Below are 21,102 nucleotides of genomic sequence, written 5' to 3' on the forward strand. Positions count from 1 at the left end.
AGCTACAGCGCCTCCTCTCGCTAAAGCAAACACTCGTGACTTACATTAGAGGTATTATGGGGATAGTGTATGACTGTGTGTGTGTGTGTGTGTGTGTGTGTGTGTGTGTGTGTGTGCATAATTAAAAGAGAGAGAGAGAGAGAGAGAGAGAGAGAGAGAGAGAGAGAGAGAGAGAGAGAGAGAGAGAGAGAGAGAGAGAGAGAGAGAGAACGTATTAGGTTTAGTTATAAGGAAGTTTAATGGCCAGAAAGAAAGAGGGATTTTTACTATTCATTCTATAACTGACTAGAGGCGAGTTATTTTCCAGTTCGGCATTCAAGGTCTTTCTTCTTTACGCGCGGGCATGTTGCTGCTGCCTGTCTGTCTCTTGGCTGAAGCACCATAGAGGATATTGCAGCTGAACCGTGATTCGAGGATTTCATTACCTAAAAAAAAATTCCATTAATTGTAAGCTTCACCACTGAAAACTTAGGAGCAGAAATTCAAAACAAGGGAAGTCTGTGGGCGTGCAGGTGGCAGACCCTGTATCATTGTTATTCATTAAGTTGTCTAGTCTTTTCTTAAGCATCGTGTTGACATCATTAAGAACCCGATAAGTGAGTGTATTCCAATGACAGACCACTTTTTTGGTAACCATTTTCTTCCTATCATCTCGTTAAAAATCCAGATTATCAATTTGGAACCTATTACTTTAAATCCTATCCTGAATACTTACCTGGTTTTTGTCTATACCTTCCTTGTTATGTTTCTCATGCGAGATATACCAATTAAATATATCGATCAGATCTCACCTGTTATAAAAGCTACATGAAGATTGTAACCATTTAACCACCAGTAAGAACGTCACTCCTGAATCACCCTTGGACACACAAGTCAGTACGGGATAATCGAGACCCACAAAAGCATAGACGCCTCCACTGATTCAACAGGAACTCCACACAGCACGATGGCGCCAGACTGCCACTTAACGCTAATTAGAAAATCTGAGGGGAGATTTAGCTTTGGGTGAGGTGTTGTCTTGGTAGCAGCTACGAGTGGCCCGGCCTGCCCGTCCACACAACTCCCTGATTCTCCCCGTTGTGTGCCCTCATTCCCAGCCACCAAAACTCCAGCAAAGCCTCCTCTGCTCTGCCTCGATTGACTTAATTGGACGTAAATATCTAACTACGTGTTCATGAGGATGTAGGGTTCATAAGCTGGCCACTGCCCCGCCCTGAATGCCGAGTTTATTGTTGGAAGTAAGGAATGTGGTTATGAACTAAGCATCGTCGAGCATACCCATTATTTGATGTATTGAGAGAGAGAGAGAGAGAGAGAGAGAGAGAGAGAGAGAGAGAGAGAGAGAGAGTCTTCATTATCTTTCACTTACTTGCCTCAGTGTTATTAACTAAAGATGGATGCAACTTTTTATCTTATATATAAGGAGGAGGGTGCTTGGGGCGCCCGACTCGCCCAAATGGATCCGGGTTCGAATCTCGAGTCTGAAACAGTTTGGGCTTTGTCTCCTTTTAAAGATGTAGACATCCATCTACATACATCCCCCACCAAGATGTCTTAAGCTAGCGTGGCGTAGCAGCTGGCTCAGCCACGACTGTGTTACTGTTAAAAGGTCTTTGTCACAGTGGAGCCATACAGTGTGTTAGATGATGATGATGGTGGTGGTAGTGGTGGTGATAATGATTATGATGATCCACGTATGTGTCGACTGCCCGTTTATCCACGTTTCTGCTCCTCACCCCGACTACTTGTCAGACCCGAGTGGGAATTATTGTGGTTTTCAGGGATGTTTTCAGGATTCCGCACCATTAACGGGGAAGGAAACACCCATGATAACCCGAGCGATCATCTCTGTGACCATAATCTTAATGAGAATCTAGAGCGTTTAAGATATGGATCTTTTTTTTTCGGGCCGTCCCAGCAGAACCTCTTTTCTCTCACTTACCCAGATATCTGCGGAATCTTTTGACGATCACCAAGTTTTCATGCTGTTATTTGAATTTCCTATTTATCCTCAATCCAGCGTATGACTCTCTCTCTCTCTCTCTCTCTCTCTCTCTCTCTCTCTCTCTCTCTCTCTCTCTCTCTCTCTCTCTCTCTCTCTCTCTCTCTCTCTCACCGAGATGTCTTCAACTCTAGCAGGCCCTCTCTGGGATTGATTGTGAAATGTGAACTTATGACAGGACCCTGCTTGTCTCTCCTTCCTCCATAGTAGTCACATAACGTTAACATTCTCAAGGAAAAAAATAAATTATATATATATATATATATATATATATATATATATATATATATATATATATATATATATATATATATATATATATATATATATATATATATATATATACACCCGTAGAATTATTTTGAGGTATTTAATCGTTGCTGTAGAATAATTAGAGTGAAGGGATGCGAAGAAATGAACGGTTGGCATCTGACACTCGGCGTTCCACCCTCCCCCGAGACTGACTGGAGCCACCTGCCGCCTGACACTGGCAGCGAGGCCATGAGAGAGAGAGAGAGAGAGAGAGAGAGAGAGAGAGAGAGAGAGAGAGAGAGAGAGAGAGAGATTACAAATTAGTGCACATTTGTGAAAAAAAAAATGCTGCTTCAAAAGGATATGTTCATATTGATAGAACATAGTCGCACTATATAAACAAATATTTAAAAACGGATCAGTGATAGTAATGACAGTAACATGATAGCATTGATGGTAATATCAATAATAAGGGTGGTGATCTCAGTTTCATGTACACCAGGGTTACATATCTGTGAAGAGAGCTAACCGATTCAAAGTACACACACACACACACACACAAATTAAATCTTGTTGGTTCTTTGGTTTCTGTGGCGGAAGAACAAATCATACCAATCAGCTTTGCACGTCGTTCAAGTGCACAAGCATGTCCGAGCCTCGCCACATCAAAGCCTGGCAGCAGTACTGGTTCATCCCTGCTTTGCTTCACCATGAAAATCCCATTTGATAACACCAGATGCGGGCGAGCCTCCCGCAGAGGTCCCCGAGGCCGCCGTGTCATTCAGTCTTATCATATGCAGCTTTTCTCCATTGTTCCGTATACTTGTTCATTCTACATGTATCTAAAGAACTCTTCTGTAATAGTGATAATTATAGCAGCAGCAGCAGCAGCAGCAGCAGCAGTAGTAGTAGTAGTAGTAGTAGTAGTAGTGTAACAACAACAGCGGCAGAACCATATGTGCAGGTAGGAAGATGCTGGGCTAGGCTCTGCAATGAATAAATAAATAAATGAAATAAATACATGAATAGAAAAAGAAAAATCACAGATATAAACACTACTTTTATCAACTGCAAATGCATAGATTTCTTGAAAATTTTGTTGTTTCACAACTGCAGTCATCAACATTAAACATTTGTATCCCGTACAGCAACACACATGTTTGATTTTATTTTGAACACCATTAGAGTAGTTATTAATTTTAAGATGTATTCTTCGTTACCAAAGAATTAAATATCATTCTTTACAATAGTAACAGTATTTTATGAAACTTAAAATGGGATATATAAAATTATTTTTATAATAAAATACACTGTATTTTTAGTGTTATCATGAGACTGACTGCTCTTACAACAAAAAAACAAAGATAGGTTTGTTGGCAGGATTAGGTTTTGTGGATGTACCTCCACCACTGCAAAACTACAAATTTGGGTACTTTGTTGCAAGTGCAAACTCACAAAGAAATTAATGGTTTTACAGCTGCAGAGTTTGTAGTTTGTGGAAATAATTGTTGAAGTATGCAGCTTTCCACATGTTTGTGAGTCCTTACAGGATGAGAGCTGCACACAGCCACATTTGTGTGGGATAACTAAGAAAATCATGGCTGTTGGGCTCACCAAACTCAAACAGTACTTATTCTTTTCAGCATCAATATTAGCACAAATAACATTCTAGTAACATGACACTAATAATGCTTTTGTTCCAGGATACCTCCAATGCTGTTCAGTTGGGCTACCACATGGAAAAACTCATTTTTGATCTAGCTGATACACACTTCTTCTTCAATGATCTTGAGGTAATGACTAACTTGTAACATATCATTGTTACTTAGGTTTACAATTAAAGTATGATAATCATGTTTGGATTTCACAAGTTTCACAAAGAATTTCCCAAACATCAAGAAAATGCTTACCATTAAATATTATATACTGGTACATACAATATAAATGAAATATCAGTTTGGTGTGCTCCACTGCTGAGTGCTGATGTTTTGCAGATAGTATTTCAAAATGTGCAATTCTGAATTTGCATTTTATCAATATTTCTGAAGTGGTCCAATGAATATTAACTGAATGCTTTATAACTCTCAGTATCTAAAGAATGCTCAGGTTCCTCTGTTTACATCTTGTGTAGTTTTTGTAGTAAAAATAGATACCAAACTAAAATTTTGTCACATAGAAGACCTTAAGTTTACTTTACAGCAGGGTCTCAGTTTAGTACATAGATATTCTGGTACATATTTAGATAGATTTGGTTTGCAGTAATTGAATTTTTCTCAAACCCCTCAGTTATTCTATTTGGGTAATTTACCCTAATATTACAGACTTGCAGGATTTTTATCTTGAAAAAAAAGTTGATTTATGTAAAATGAGTAATGGCTGAGTTACTCATGCCAGTACTTGAATATACATAGCTCATAAGTATTTGCCATGTGAGGCCAAAAAAAATATTTGCTTTGAGTGGTTGCAATGTGGAATTCCCTGCTAGAGCCTGTGCTTACCTCATATACTTCACTTACCTTCAGGCTTATTCAACATGCATGTCATAATGAATTTCACATGTGATAACAAAATTCAGGCTTATGTATATAATTATTTACTATATTTATACTTTAATGTGTATAATCAGTTGTGGGCAACATTTCTTTGGATATCAGCTCCCTTTTGGGATATGTTTTAAGTCCCAGTTCCAGTAGAACACAAAGTAGTGGTCATCCAAACTGGCATGTAAACCTAGTCAGTTGGGTAACCCAATTCCTCTGTCATCATTAACTATTGGACAAGAGCATATCCAGTTGTAATCTGCATTCTGGACCTTATCAGATTATCTTGTGGATCCAACCATTCATGCAGCTTAAGTAAATGTATATGGGCAGTGTGTGATTAAAGCTACCCTTTGCAGGAATGTGACCAAGTCCACATTGATGATGTCTCCTCTGATGACAATGGGCAGGATCTGAGGTGAGTGGCATTATCTCCATTGCAGGGTAGATAGATAGTTCACCTTTTAATAGATTTTGTTGTTTTAGGAGCGATAGATTTACATTGCTTCATTTCAATCTAGGAACTGTTTGCTTAAATTTTTACCATATTTAATAATGTACTTCTTGTCTTTTCTTTCTTAGCCAAGACTTTCAGAGCTGATCTAGTGTCTTTTACAGTCTTCACACTTTGCATATTATGTTTATTTGTGTAGCCATTCATATCTATATATCCACAGCTACTGTCCAAATTTATGCCACTCAGCCCTTTGTCTCCTATTACATTTTATTTCTATTTGTGCAGTTATATTCTGAGATGTAAACTTTACCCACTCATTGATAACAAACCTGGTCATTAAGCATCAGTTGTAATTAATACTACTCTAAGGGAAGCATTTAACTGTAGGACTTGATGTGATTGATGTAATCTTCTTGTACACTTTGTTCTAGAATAACTATCTATTTCATTGGATTCATTATGGGAGAAACCATTGCCCTAAGTATAGTTTGAGAAAATTATATTAATAAATACATATGTCAGCTATCTGTTAATCTTGGCAGCAATAAGAATATACCTTTTTTATGGCAGCAACTATAATTTTGCGACTGATGGGTTCAGTGCAGCCAACAACAATGCCTCTCTGTGCCTGGGTACGGGAGTGAGAGGCGGAGTGGACTGGATGAGGAAGCTTGCCTTCAGGTATCGCAAGATCAAAGAGCTTTTCAACAGCTGCAGGAATAATTCAGGCAGTAAGTACCTGTGCACTCAGTGTCTGATGAGTTCTGCAACGCTTGGCCTTCTCACTGCTGAGCTCATCATTTAGTAACACTATCAGGATCACAAAAAAATAGTTATTTTATAATTGCAAGAGTATTTTAGTTATTGTAGAACTAAAGCAAATTATCAAGATGTTTGCAAGGAAGGAAAAAATGTGTCAGCAACAGTGTAAGAGTATATATTACTTTTGATTTGTCACTAATTTTTCCCCCTTTTTTTTTGACAGGTCTGTTAGATCCTGAAAATCGTGAAAAGTGGCACAGAGTTCGTCAAGACATAGAGATCTTGACAGATCAGTGGTTGACAGAATCCATGAAATGCTTGCAACTTATAGCATCAAGACCAAACTGTGTGAATGTACTTGTCACTACAACTCAGCTTGTCCCTGCCCTGGCTAAAGTCCTCCTGTATGGTCTTGGTTCCATTTTTCCCATAGAAAATATATACTCAGCTACTAAAGTAGGTAAGTTCCAATGAAAAAGTGTTCCTCAGTGATTACTGTTTTAATTAAGAGCCAAATTGTGTTTCCCTGTAATGGATTGACATCATCAGACTGGAGATTTGGTATTTTGTTTAAGCAGTGCACTACTGGGTTGTGGCCACTACACTGTTACTGCTGCAGCATTCTCTTACTCATGGCCCTTTCAGTCATGCTCTTTGCTATCCTCCTACAGTGTTGTTATTATTGCTGTTGATGTAAGGATTGTAATTGTCATGTAGTCCATCCGAACATGGAGCACTGAGGACATGATATTCACAGTAAAATTATCACAATTAAAAAGGTCCACATCAACTTCCCCTATCAACCACTGTCAGTGATAAGAATAAAAAGAAATATGTAAAGAAAAGAGCAACCATTGGTAGAACTGAATTTTTGCTGGAAATGAACTTGATGAGCAGCATAAAATTTATTACCAGCCAAATGTTCAAGTTTTATCATAGTATATCATAGAATTTGCTGTCCACATAGTAATACAGTATTATAGAAGATAAAAGTGTTCAACAGTTTTTCGTTTTGTTTAAACAGTGCTCTACTGGGTTGTGGCCTACAGCAGCATTCTCTTCCTCATGGCCCTTTCAGTCATACTCTTTGCTGTTTTCCTACAGTCTGGATATGATTTAATATTAGTGAATCAAATAAAAAAAATTCTTTATTTTTAGTAGAAATATGAAAATTTATAAATGTAATTACTTCTTTGCCAGTATTAAAGACTACTCAGCTCTGATTACAAACAAGCATTTTACTGTTCTAATATTGTCTAGTTTAGTCTAATTGGATGCTTGTGTCTAGGAATTCTCTCATTGAGGCAGCTATAACAGGGGTTTTCACTACACATGCCCCTACACCTTATACATTCTAGTATTCTCTCTCTCTCTCTCTCTCTCTCTCTCTCTCTCTCTCTCTCTCTCTCTCTCTCTCTCTCTCTCTCTCTCTCTCTCTCTCTCTCTCTCTCTCTCTCTCTCTCTCTCTCTCTCTCTCTCTCTCTCTCTCTCTCTCTCTTGCTTCCACATCACTGCCCTTGGCCCCACTTACACACTATATCTATAAGGTACAGCATCTCTTGTTACTAAACTAAAAATTCATCAGTTATCTAGGTATTAGAAGGATGCACTAGAGGAAGTAGCAAGTTTTACTCACTTTAATAGCTGATAGATGTGACTTTATACAATGCTTGACATCTTGAATGATCCTCACTATTTGTTTCCACTGTAACTGTTTGTTACTACATTATGAAAAAAGGCAGTTTGTTGTTCATCCTAGTAAACTTGACCTTTTTCAATGCAGGTAAAGAAAGTTGCTTTGAGAGGATTGCTTCGAGATTTGGACGGAAACCTGTGTATGTGGTGGTGGGAGATGGTCGGGATGAAGAGATGGCAGCAAAACAGGTCAGTATCCTCATATGGTTAATATCCTAGAAAGCATCACAAAATTAGGAGATATCAAGTTTAAAACTATGATAAAATTTTTCCAGTATAATAATAGTAGAACAGATGAATTCATTTCAATTAAGGAACTGTTTATCACTTTTGTGCCCAAAGTTCTCTCATTCCTTTTTCATTTCAATGTCTCATGGTTTCTTAGTACTTCTTATATACTTATCTGTTTTTCATGTGTTTTGATGACAGTTTCAACTCTACCCATCCTTCTGTGGACAGGTGTATTTTGTTCCATCAAATTGTTTCCTGTGTTATTTTCTCTTCACTGTATTGTCTCTTATCTAGCATTAAAGTATTCATTTTTAATTTACTAAAGTATGAGAATTCTCTCTTTGTACACCCTTATGAAAATATTTTTAATGTACTTATTACCTTGTGTTTTCATGTCACACCAGTTAACATTCCCAAAGTACTCCCATAGAAAGTTGAAGTTAGCTTTTTCCATGTTATACTTGTCTCATATGTGCAGAATTATGCACTTTTCTTTAATTTCCTTGCATACAGTTTGTTTCAATTGTTATATAGTAACTCTTCCCTAAGCTGCACAGATCAATATTTCATTGCATAAGGATGCGTGTGCCAGTATACATTATAAGGTCTGTTAAAGGAGAAAGTATCTAGCCATAGGCAAGGAAAATATTGCATAACTTTTGGGATTGAAATTTAATACCTTTTGATGTAGTCCTTAATATCTTTTGTAGTCCTCTTTGGACTCTACATGGTTGTCCTAGGAGTCCTTCCAGCACTGAAAACATTTGTGGAAGTCCTGTTCTAGATTGGCTACTATGTTCCCCTTTTGGTTCTCTAATCATATCCTTTAAGCAGCATTGTCAGCTTGAAAATGGCTAGAAATAATAAGGAACCATATCTATTTGAGTAAAGAGTTTAGCAAATCTTAGGAATTCTGTGCTTGGCCAAAAAATCATTGATCTGGTGGTAAGAATGAACCATGGCATTTATCATGATGTAGCTGCCATCTGTGTGACTTCTTTAAATTTAGTCTCTGAGTGAATCTCACACTTATTTGTTTGCAGTTTAGCCTTCTGTTGCATATTCTTGATGCACATTACCACAGTAGTTATAAAAACAATCAGTATTTCTCTTCCTTTTGCTTGGCCTTATTGACACTGGAAACTACCAATTTGATAAGAGAACCATGGCTTCTGTGACATACTCTAGCCAAGACTCAGTAATTACAATCTTTAGGAAGTGAGGATCATTGATGGTAAATTACAATGCTGAATTTGAATTGTTGCTGCTTATTTGAGGACTACTTGAGCACAAATTTCACTGCCACTCTGCATATACCTAACTCACTAGTCAATATTACACGTGCAGAACCATCACTAATTTTAGTGTCATTTACAATTTCTTGGATGGTTAATAGACTATTTTCTATGGTCAAATCACAGATTTGTTCTGCAGCAGATGAATTTTGCCCTACTGGCCTACCAAAATGATGGTTAACATCAACCAAAGTCCTGCTGTCTTTAAACCTCTTACACTTTTTTTTTACCTGTAGCATAACTGTTAAAGTCCTATTAAATACCAAGAATTATTTTGGCTTGAGTGTTACCAAGCATTTGATAAAACTTCATGCAGTATTATCTAATGTATAAAATAAAAATGTGATGACTGCATGTTATTCAGTCACACACACATTGGCTGCCTTGCGACAACTGACAAACCCAGTGAAATGGAAAGAAATCACTTGTGCACACTAAATATGCACTACAGTTCGTACCACGCTTATCTCTAGGACACTACTATATGATTGTTTTTGAAGGAAGAAATATGTAGGTTACATACTTTTCAAACAGATCTTATGTGTTTGCCGTGCATGTGTTATTCACCTATGGTCATCTGCTGGTCACCCAGCCAGTCCTACAGAAAGAGTTCAGAGCTCATACTGTGTGTGTGTGTGTGTGTGTGTGTGTGTGTGTGTGTGTGTGTGTGTGTGTGTGTGTGCAATATATCATATTTTTAGTGTATTTGTGAAACCAAAGACAATTAATGTATTAGCAGAGTTTTCATGTATCTTTTTTTTTTCTCCACAGCTTGATTTTCCATTTTGGAGAATACAGACCCATCATGACTTCGTGAACCTGTACAAGGCCTTGAGCATCTGTGGTCTCTGAACACGCTACAAGAATACCTTGGTCACTTGTGTTTGTATGTCATTGCTTTTGCCGTGGGGCATTGCTTGATGACTGTCTCTATTAATGCAATATGTGCAGAAATAAGCATAATTTCTTTTACTCTCATTAATTACAGGAAAGCCATGAGTACATTATTGAAAAAATATTGTACTTTATGAATTTCATGGACAGTAAGTGAAGAAAGATTTGTTTCATACTTATTTAGTATCTACTCATGTATGGGTAGAAACTTTTGACAGTGTTAAGGTCTATATTGCATGATTACTTGAGCATTAGAAATACACCCCAAAATCATGTAGTTGAGAGTGTGTTACAGAAATGTATTCTACAGTGATACTTCATTTTTCAAAGGATACATGTATTTTGAAACTTAAGATCAAATCTTTGAACTAGAATTTTGATGTCTGATTTGAATTTTTAATTACCAAAGAAAAGTGGTTATTCACCTGTGATTTGATAGGCTGGAAAAGAAGGCAGCAGTTATTGTGCATTCAATGAAGGAAACTAGGATAAATGTGTGAAATTACATAACAAGGCTTCAGTGCTTCATTTATGCCTTGTGGCTGCTATAAAGGCAACACTGCTGCACATTGATTCCAGATGACATTAATCAAGATAACTAGCCAACTCTGTGTGTTGAAAGGTTCTGGTTCTGAAAACTGTTATGAAGTTCCTCATGACTAGTGCTGCTGAGCTACAAGGGGAAAATGTGAAGCATATCAGTATAAGGAGAAAAATGTGAGTGAAAGTGCCAAGTGATAGATGTGATTGTGTTAAGGCTGCCAGTACATGAAGACAAGTATTGATTTGTTACTAGCATGCATTGTATACACAAATAAGTATACAAGTAAAGTATCATCAAAATGAAAAAGCACTGTCATATGTATACAGTAACATTTGTTTCAAACATTCCTAGAAGGCATCTTCAGTATATATATATAGTCATATGGGGTCTGTGTTCGGGAAGTACAGAGTGCAACAGTGTACTAGCATGTAATAATAATGTACAGAACATTGGGGTACAGCTGAACAATGAAATGAAGCCTCACTTACTCTGTCAAGATTTTCTGGAAACAGGACTTATCAAGGACTGGAAGGAGACTTCAATTTGTTTTAATCTCACACACCAGACAAAATACTTTTGCTAAAATCAGCCTGTAGTATTTGGCTAAACAATATTTAGGTTTTTAGTAATTGCTTTTTTTTTTTTTTTTTTTTTTTTTTTTTTCTCTCTCAGCTGTCTGTAGTATCCTACCATACACCCCCAACTCTCTCTCTCTCTCTCTCTCTCTCTCTCTCTCTCTCTCTCTCTCTCTCTCTCTCTCTCTCTCTCTCTCTCTCTCTCCTCTCTCTCTCTCTCTCTCTCTCTCTCTCTCTCTCTCTCTCTCTCTCTCTCTCTCTCACACACACACACACACACACACACACACACACACACACACACACACACACACACACACACACACACACACACACACACACACACACACACACACACACACACACACACACACTTTTGATATAGTAGTGACTGTAAAGTATTTTATTTGTTGTAGTACTCTTGTTGAACATTGTTTTGTATATATATGCCTCTTGTACTCATTCAGAATAAGTTTATCAGTCCATACTGGGCATGTATCTGCCATAAGGGGTAAACATAGAATGCCTGTTAGGTAAATATTCCTTGCTTTTGAAATGGTCCAGTTAAATGGCATAAGTAAGCAACGTTCCATTTACATAACCAGATGAATTATTCCTGATAGTATTGTTGTACAAAATGTAAAGCATTAGATGATTGTCTTAATTTGCTTTGTACCTTATTATTTGTAGTGAGTATAGAATAGATATGTCTGGCATGTATTAAAGGTCACGTATAGCCTTCACATCATAATTATAGAGATATTTTCAGCTCTGGTGATTAGGTGTACACCAGAATACAGGGGGAAACCTCAGAAGACCTTTCATATGTTCCAGATTTCACTTAAGATATTGTGATAATGCTGTTGATTTGTTCTTTCCTCTTCTTTTTATACCTGTCATCGAAGAATAAGGTTACACACTGTGCTGACTTTGCATTTGAGGTGCACAACTTTCCATCACACCTTCATTATATAATATTTTTCTGGGTTGTTCGCTGTTACTCCATCATATTCCTCCATCAGATTTACTCAAGTTGAAGTAACTGCTATTTAAAAATTCTTTAAATCAAACCAAATGATTTTGCTGTGGTTATGTCTACATTTTTTTTTTCAATCACACATTATTATTATTATTATTATTATTATTATTATTATTATTATTATTATTATTATTATTATTATTATTGTTATTATTAATATCATCATCATCATCATCATCATCATCATCATCATCACTGGTCACTCATCATTATCATCACTTATCATGGAACTTCAGTATTTCTCTATGTAAACTTACTGAGTCATTTGTTATCTAATTTTGCATCTGATTTGCATATATTTTGTGGCATAATATCAATGTGAAAGATACATTCATAATTATGAATAAAGAAAAATAGCACACATAACTAAAATAATTAAAATAATTAATTAATTAATAAAATAAAATAATTAAAATAATTAAAATGTGCTAGTAGGAGGATCGATATTTTATTTTTTTTATTGTTTTTATTTTTTTTACCCTCACTTCATCACCCATACAGTCAGAAACCACTTTGGTGTTTGTGGTTGCTGTAAAAAGAAATCATAACCACAACATCCTGAGGCTGCAGTGGCAAGTGAGCCTCAGCGTCAGTGATGGAGCACCCAGGCATCTCAGCAGAACTCTTTAGGGCTTTTAGTTTAGATATATTGAAAGATTTCTTAAGGTAGTGAATTATAATGGCAATATTTTCTCAAAACAGTAGACAGAATGATTGTGCTAAGCTTGTCAAAGTCACAAAATTTATTCTAGCACTATAGGTTGACACAAATAAGAAAATAAAGCACAACTTCAAGTATATTATGATTGTGTGTAGTCAGAACCATCAGCAGATTGTTACTCTGCCTTCTATCTGGACATCTTCAGTATTTGTAATTCTTAATGTATGATTACAAACATGTGAGTAATAAATTACTTTTATGAGTCCTTCCTCATTTTATCCATTTAGTATGGTCTTTAAAAATTACTTGTTGAATCATTCTAGAACATAGATGGTCATGGATTTTACTTACTTAGTGTTAATATTTTTCTCTTATCTTTGGATGTCAAGGCTTGAAAAAATCCTGTCCTGTTCTTACTGGTCTTTGTATTTTTAGGGCTCTATGTTTTCAGAAAAAAAATCAATCAGTCAATCAAAATCAGTAATATCAAAAGGTTGTTGCCAAAGACACCAGTAGCTGATAGGGTAAATTCAAGCCTGTATACTATAGAGTCTTGAGCAGAATTATTTTTTTAGTGCCCATTAACTCTGCTGATAATAATACTGGCACTGCAGATAGGTCCTGGTGTGGGAAGCATTCAGAGCTGCCAGGCTGGTGTGGTAGTTATGTCTGGGACTCCTGAGGATTTATATGACCCCATAATGTTCCCACTTGACATAAAATCCTAGTTAATGTGGGCAGCACTAAGATCCATTGTGAGGAGTGGAGAAATCTGTGGCCTAGATGTGGATAGCTGTGGTTTAAGGTGAGCACTAATGTGAAAACCAGTGGCAGTAAATTGTCTTGGTCCATCCTACCATTGACTAGTAAGTAATGCTAACAGAACCATGAAATAAGTCCTCTCATCTGGACTTGCTGTAGCCACTATTCCCCCTGTATGTTTCCCAGCTATTCTTTTTGAGATGGTTGCTTGTTTAGTACCTGCCCTGTGAAACCCTATCATCCCTTCACTTTGAGAGGAGTACTTGGGATCAGCAATCATATATAGACAGAATGAATATTATCTATTAATTTTAATTACTTGTATACACAATATAAACTTACTAAGTGCGCTGTTCAGTCCTACCAATTTTAGCCCAGTATGTTATTACTATTATTTGATTTTCAATCTTAAGAGATATCAAAACTTAAATTTATTCTGATGTTAATTGAATATTAATATTCAAACATATTCATACTAAATGACATACTGACAAGGATCAAATAAAATTAACAGACGATGCAATAACTGTAAAGACTTTAATAAATTAAATTGTTTTGGTTAAAAGTTTACCAGGAACAAAAATAGCAAACAGCAATCCACTACAGTGAAAACTTTAATAACACAGAATATTTTATTAAAGATGCTCAGGTTTTGGTAAAACATAATTTATGTACACTATTTGTAAACCCTCGAGACAGTGCTGTAGGAAAAGAGGTTGGGGATTATATATATATATATATATATATATATATATATATATATATATATATATATATATATATATATATATATTAGCACTGTCTAGAGGGTCTACAAATAGTGTACATATGTTTTGCCAAAACCTGAGCATCTTTAATAAAATATTTTACGTTATTGAAGTTTTCACTGTAGTGGAGTCATGGTGAGACGAGTAGGGCAGTAGGTAAGTCTGGTGGGTGGAACGTGTCGGTGATGTCATCCGCTGTCCACGTCGCAGAATGGGTGAGCATGCCAGTGTAGGTTGATGAGTGTAACGTAATAACTTCTGTAAAATAGTATAGTACAGTATAGCATTATCATGACTGTGTGTGTACGAAGAAAAATAAGAGAATATGATATGAAAAATGGCTAAATAGGAGAGAGTTTATGACTGGCAGCTCCAGTGTCTGTCTCAAGCCACCACGTACAACCTTGGGATTTTGCTTAATATGGGCATGGACACTTCGCTAGTTTGCCCGTCTTGTGTTTTCAGGGGTGGGTATGCCGTCCGATGTGCTCGTTTGGACAAGACTCGAGGTAAATGGTGCATGTAATTAGGTGGCATTCTGAGCTACGAGTGTAACAGGTATGAATTATGTACATACATGATAACATTGTGATTGATGGAATATGTAAACGTTTACAGAAAAAAAAAGTAGAGTAAGCTCACACACCGAAAAGCACATTAATAGAGAATGATTATTAAAGTATTCGGAAAAAAAAATATAAAATAAAAGTAAAACGTTAGTATTATTTAATCAATTTATTGCGCACAAGACGAAAAATTATATAACACAATTGTATATTTATATAAAGCTATGGAAGCTAGAATCCTAATAAAACGATAAACGATGAAAGAACCATCAGCATCTGTCATAGTACCTAAAGTTTATAGAACAAAGCCAAATTAAAATTAATTCAGGACCAGTTGTTTTAACAAATTTAAGGTAATAATTGATGATTGGTGTTTCAGAGGTTACATAGTGGAACATTATGTGAGATTACGAGATCAGAAGTGGTTATAAAAATAATTAATAAAGAAATATAATAATAATAATAATGATAATAATAATAATAATAATAATAATAATAATTATTATTATTATTACTATTATTATTATTATTATTATTATTATTATTATTATTATTATTGTTATTATTATTATTATTATAAAAAAAAGACTAATACACTTCTTCATTGGAAGTTCTTTTGTAATGAAAACAAATCAACTAAAAATAACTGCAATTAAAAGTAAAACTTTGACAGCGTAGAAAACGATGCAATGATTTATATACTAATGGAAAATAAATCCAAAAATTACACAACTAATAAAAATGTAAATAAAATAGAATAGGGTATACGTATAGACAACCATTACGAACAGCTTGATACAAACAAACAGTATCAATGAGGGAATATCCAGTAAGGGTGCAGTGACAGATGAGAAGATGAGGAAAAGAGCAAATGTTTAGGAGACACTGGTTCAATGGAGAGAGCGAGAGGGACAACCTGTAATCATACGGTAGAGAGAAGTAATGGGAAAGCAACAGACCTGCATCAATAATTTCCTTGAAGTATAGAACCAACAATCTAAATTTCAATTAAAAATTTATATTTCAGGAACAAGATACGGAGCTTAAACTATGTGATGACAGAAAAGCTTGAAATAATAATAGTTTTTTTTTTTTAACAACATAAAGGAAACAGAAATAGATCCTTTCTATATGGTAATATAAAAACTGAAGTAGTTTAAGAAATCATAGGTGAATTGCGGCTAATGATTTAACTTATAATTGAAAGAATAAAATACCAAATATTGCTTCAGAATCTTGTGAACCATTGACCGAAACACTGCAGCTGTGTCTTTGTCGGTCGTTTGCGCACCTAATGAGTATGTCAGTTACTTGATTATACCCCCTCATACACACGGTGATATTTTTGTAATTTGTTTCGTTTGATTTACATTAACTAGTGTGTTTATTATTACAGAATGAACGGGTATTTTATATCACAACATTTGAACACAAAAAACAATGACTAATTACAAAGTATCGTTAAAGCAAGCAAGGGGGAGGAGGAGAAGGATAGAGGTAAAGAAGGAAGAAGTGGAGGGCGAAAGGCATTTCTCCAGAGGACCGGGTGCAGGTAAGGCGTGTTCCATTACGGTTGTTTTATTATTTATATACTAGGTAACCTGTACATTTAGGTTTTTCATACCTGTATTTGTGTATGAAGCTTATATGTTCTCATGGCGATGGGTGTTAGTTGAGAAGAGATTTATTAAGTTGTGTAGGAAGACTGAAGGATAAGTTCGAATTTTGAATGTGTAAAGGTTTTGTCATGTTGCTGAGGATAGTAAGAAAAGCTGGCAGGGAAGGGTGGTAGGGTGGAGGAAAACCTGCCTGAAACAGTGTGACTACTCGTTCAGTTGGTGTAAATTGTGCTTTAGCTTTGCAAATGATTCTTTGGTTAATGTGTAGTTACGTGTGCGAATTAGTGCATTTTGTATGAATCCCTTTTTGTTTATGTAGGACTTCATACTATATAATATAGTGGAGGCGTTGTAGGCTTGGGCTTCGAAGTCCTGGCTTTGACTCGAATGTTAATTTCATGATTTAGTCTCGAAATATACATTCTAAATATACATTCTATAATTGTGCTGCCGGACATAATCAAAATAGCGATGGAGTAGTTGGGATCATTGGGCCTACGAGTTACACTAATACCATTTTTATTGCCGGAAGAAAACTCGGGCGTTGGCAGGGTGGGGCAACTCGCAAGTAAGCTGCGTTGCCGTCGTGTCTCCTGAGGACCAATTCTCTCTCGGCATTTTGTTTGATTCTATAATTGTGATTCTATAATTGTTCTTCAAGAAATACGTTACATTGTAAACAAGTTCTTTCTCCCGGCTGTGAAGAATACGCGAGCGTTGGAACATTGCTTCCATCGTGGGTGGCGGCTTGAAAGGAGGTGACCCCTCCCAATCCCTAAGTCGGTAGCAGGAGCACCCTCCCTCCGACTTGATCCTACATGGTAAGCTCTCCGGATACTCTGCCTACATAACGACACCGGAAAGCTACGTTGTCAAATGTGAGTTTTATGTAAAAGCAAGACCACTGTAAAACCAAACCACTCTTATCCAAACCATTAAAAACAATGCAGAGTTTTTGTAAGCTAAATCAATACATACCTAAATTTCAATCGAAAGTAAAAAAGGGGCCGATAGCCAACGGCTGAGGGTTCTTCCGCTAATAGGTAGTAAAGTTTCTATAGTAGGTGCATTGGCATTAATGCATAGGGAAGTCCAATATAGTTACACAATTATAAACGCTATGGAATTTAAATCATAATGAATCGTGCAAAGTGACCGTACGAGAATGAGTTATTCGTCATTGTAGTTATGAGCATGATAGAAATCGTATTGCCATCTATTACTATAATATAAAAGGGTCTAATTATGGAGGTAACGATGGAGGATTGGTAATCCAAAAATAAGGAATTTTGACAAATGCCCGAAAAACTGGGCTCTGGTGTGGGCCAGACACCATCTCCAGAGTGGTTGAGGAGTCGCGGTATTTATTGTGGCCAAAGTCGTAAGGATATTAGAGTAATAACCTAGGTTGTGTTGTTGGGAGACACGTTTCAAATGTGGCCCCAGCGTAATGAATTGCACATGTCCACTTACACAAGAGAATGGACACGACTATGTTGCACACAATCCACCTGCATATGAAAATGGACGCGACTTGTTCAGCACAACGCGCTCTTAATGAAATGAGTTGTGTGGCTCAGAAGCCGTGAGCCCTGGTTCGAATCGACTTGGACTTTGACAGCTGTTAATTCCGTTTCAGGGTAGTTGATAAACGGTTACCTGTGGAAAGTAGATTGTGGAAATATTTGTCAGCGGGCCTGTATACCTAAGGAAGGATGTCATTCACCACAAATACGGCTGGGTGTTGAGGCCAAGCGCGGCCCCGAAACCTTAAAACGTGTCATCTTGCATTAGGTTGCTGCTAAATATCGTTGGATGAATTAACATTGGCATGAATTTTAAGGAATAATAAGGAAAAGAACACTGAAGAGAACATTGTTCAGTTGGAATTAATAGTTAATGTTCACCGAAGTATTGTAGTTCCTAGTTTAAGTGAATAATCAACAGTTTCTACTGTATTTCTCAGCAGTAACTACTGAATTGACTGGACATGCTTCCTTTGCTGTTCTGAAGATAGGTGCATGAGTGAATGCATTTTTTCAGTATTACTTGTGTCTACTAGATTTGACATCGCTAGGGTAATAATATTGACAAATGTATTGATCTTTAACTTAGTTCTAGGGTATTAATTTATAGACAATGTAGAACAAAATATTTAACAGCATCATGTACTTGAACACCTGCACCTGTTGTTCTCCCATGCAATAAATTTTCTAAAGCACATCATATTAATGAACTACAGCTCTCTGCCATAGCCCTCACAGCATTTTTTTTATGGGAATATCCAGGACTGGACATCAGTCTAGTCATTTAACTGCTTTTACTTAGTTTTCTTTTTTTAGATGGTGCCACATCCTGCCAACAGTCCCTGTCCTGCAGGTGTCTGCAGGTGTAAATGAAGATCACCACCTGCCTCAAGACTAGCATATCTTCCAGAGTGGGAAGGAAGACTTCATACCGGCTCATACCTCTCCCTTCTAAGGAAAATATTCGAAGGAAGGAGACGGGACTTAACCCTCCTGCATTGAGGGATGAGGGAAGAAACCATTATTTGCCTCTATCTTGTGATGCATGATGCCACCCGACTGCTGTTGCTCGCATGTCCTACTAACAAAAATGTCAGCTAGATGGAATCACTATTAATGACAACGCTACCCACAGCTGGAAGCTTTTAATTTCTGATCATGGTTTTTCTTCCAACGCTACCTACAGCTGGTGTAATCTTTGTAATCTTCCAACGCTACCTACAGCTGGTGTAATCTTTGTAAATTCCATTAAAAGTTTTTAATTTGATCATGGTTTTTCCTCCATCATAGTAGCTATTATTAGGTTAAATTTTGAGCTCTACAATCATTGGTGTTTAAAATGAAATACTGTCTTGCTTGTGTGGAATTACTATAAAAAATGGTGAAATAGATTGAGGTGATGCTTAAAATTATAAATATCACTGAAAGTGAGACTTGAGGAAATTTAACCCCCCCAAGAATGGTGACTGAAAATTATATGCAAAAGGAAAAAAAACCCTATTTTTGCAGCTTAAAAAAAAAAAAAACTGCTGCTTTTAAATAAACACTTTTTGTGGGCAAAAAACCCCATTTTGCGGGCTTAAAAACTGTGCTAAGTCGAAAATACTCTGAAGAGTCTCCGGAGACAAAGTGGATGTAGGTAGCTAGAAAAAAAAAAAAAAATTGTTTCCCTTCATAGTTCTTTATTTATTTTGTATTCCACACAGGTTTGGATGAAATATCCGAGCAAATACAATTTCACTGGACAAATTATTCTGATAACACAATTTCAATACAATTTCACTGGACAAATTATTCTGAGCAACACAACTTCAACACAATTTCACTGGACAAATTATTCTGAGCAAAAACAATTTCACTAGACAATTGTGAATGCTCTACCCTCCTTTTTCATAAATTAAGACCACTTTCTTACTGATAATTATTGTAAAATGGTAGAGCTATTAAAAAATACAGGACTTGCTTCTGGAGCCCAAAGGATCACCACCATAGTCTCCAACCAACACCAATCAAACTTCATGTGAAGAAACTCCATATAATAATATATAATCAGTCTAAATGTTTTCACTTTAATATATGAACAAGAAAACTTTAATATATGAACAAGACATATTTACAAAGAATAACTATCACTATCACTAAATTTAGATATACAAACAGGTGTCAAGAGGAGACCTTGCAATAATAATTTAATTACTTAATCATATCTTTTCATTAAAGTATTCTGAATTCAATTTATCAACAGCCAGAAAACCCATGCCCTTTTATACATGAAGCTTTCATTAAAAGGAGTAAATTAGCAAACACGCAAAATGAAGAATACTTCAAGATGACTTGATGAATGCCTGCCTATGAAAGTTTGATGCACTAGAATGAGGCAATTAGAGAAGCACAAAATTATCTGACAAGATCATGAAGGTGGCAACACAGTCTGAGAAAGTCTAGAATGGAAGTAATTTTTTTCTCCAAGAACCCCAATGTTTTGAAAAGTAAGAAACATATGATAAATGATCAGACCTGAACCTGATGTGCATTTTATACATTAGGTTGACAGCTCTGCAAATGTATGTTAATTTAATTAGGCAAGGCATCATCTGTAAACATTCCTTCATGAGCTTGCATGCTCATCAACGACTAGAGTGCATGAGTGCAGGTCAGTTCTACAGCATGTCCCAATTCTTTTTCTATAATAGTACTCTAGGCATTTCATTATCAAGAACCTTTATGCCTGGATCATCCTCAGAACTACTATTTTACATAATATATATATATATATATATATATATATATATATATATATATATATATATATATATATATATATATATATATATATACATATATATATATATATATATATATATATATTAAAACTTCCCTCATGAAAGAGTTCAAGTCATAGGAAGGAGGAAATA

The 21,102-nt window shown here is 36.1% G+C and overlaps 1 protein-coding gene and 1 long non-coding RNA gene across 7 annotated transcripts in view; both read left to right on the plus strand.

The window, feature by feature from the left end:
• The window catches only part of LOC135106959 (eyes absent homolog 2-like), an 83,815-nt gene extending 70,606 nt beyond the window's left edge, over positions 1-13,209 (plus strand). For all 3 annotated transcript variants that reach the window (XM_064016439.1, XM_064016437.1, XM_064016438.1), the window contains 6 exons: positions 3,958-4,047; positions 5,154-5,212; positions 5,822-5,982; positions 6,237-6,473; positions 7,797-7,897; positions 10,006-13,209. In XM_064016439.1, coding sequence (XP_063872509.1) covers positions 3,958-4,047; positions 5,154-5,212; positions 5,822-5,982; positions 6,237-6,473; positions 7,797-7,897; positions 10,006-10,086 — 729 coding nt within the window. In that variant the 3' untranslated portion in view covers positions 10,087-13,209. The remainder of the gene's footprint in view (positions 1-3,957; positions 4,048-5,153; positions 5,213-5,821; positions 5,983-6,236; positions 6,474-7,796; positions 7,898-10,005) is intronic.
• A 1,467-nt stretch (positions 13,210-14,676) lies between these two features.
• On the plus strand, positions 14,677-19,454 carry LOC135106960 (uncharacterized). Of its 4 annotated transcripts, none has more exons than XR_010271516.1 (4): positions 14,677-14,691; positions 14,942-14,985; positions 17,367-17,482; positions 19,004-19,454. It is a non-coding gene; the product is annotated as an uncharacterized LOC135106960 (long non-coding RNA). The 4 variants fall into 4 exon arrangements; XR_010271514.1 differs by lacking the exon at positions 14,942-14,985 and adding an exon at positions 16,439-16,594; XR_010271517.1 differs by lacking the exons at positions 14,677-14,691; positions 14,942-14,985 and adding an exon at positions 16,594-16,638.
• The last annotated feature ends 1,648 nt before the right edge of the window (positions 19,455-21,102 follow it).

This window comes from Scylla paramamosain, chromosome 14 (genome assembly GCF_035594125.1).
Source record: "Scylla paramamosain isolate STU-SP2022 chromosome 14, ASM3559412v1, whole genome shotgun sequence".
NCBI lineage: Eukaryota > Metazoa > Arthropoda > Malacostraca > Decapoda > Portunidae > Scylla > Scylla paramamosain.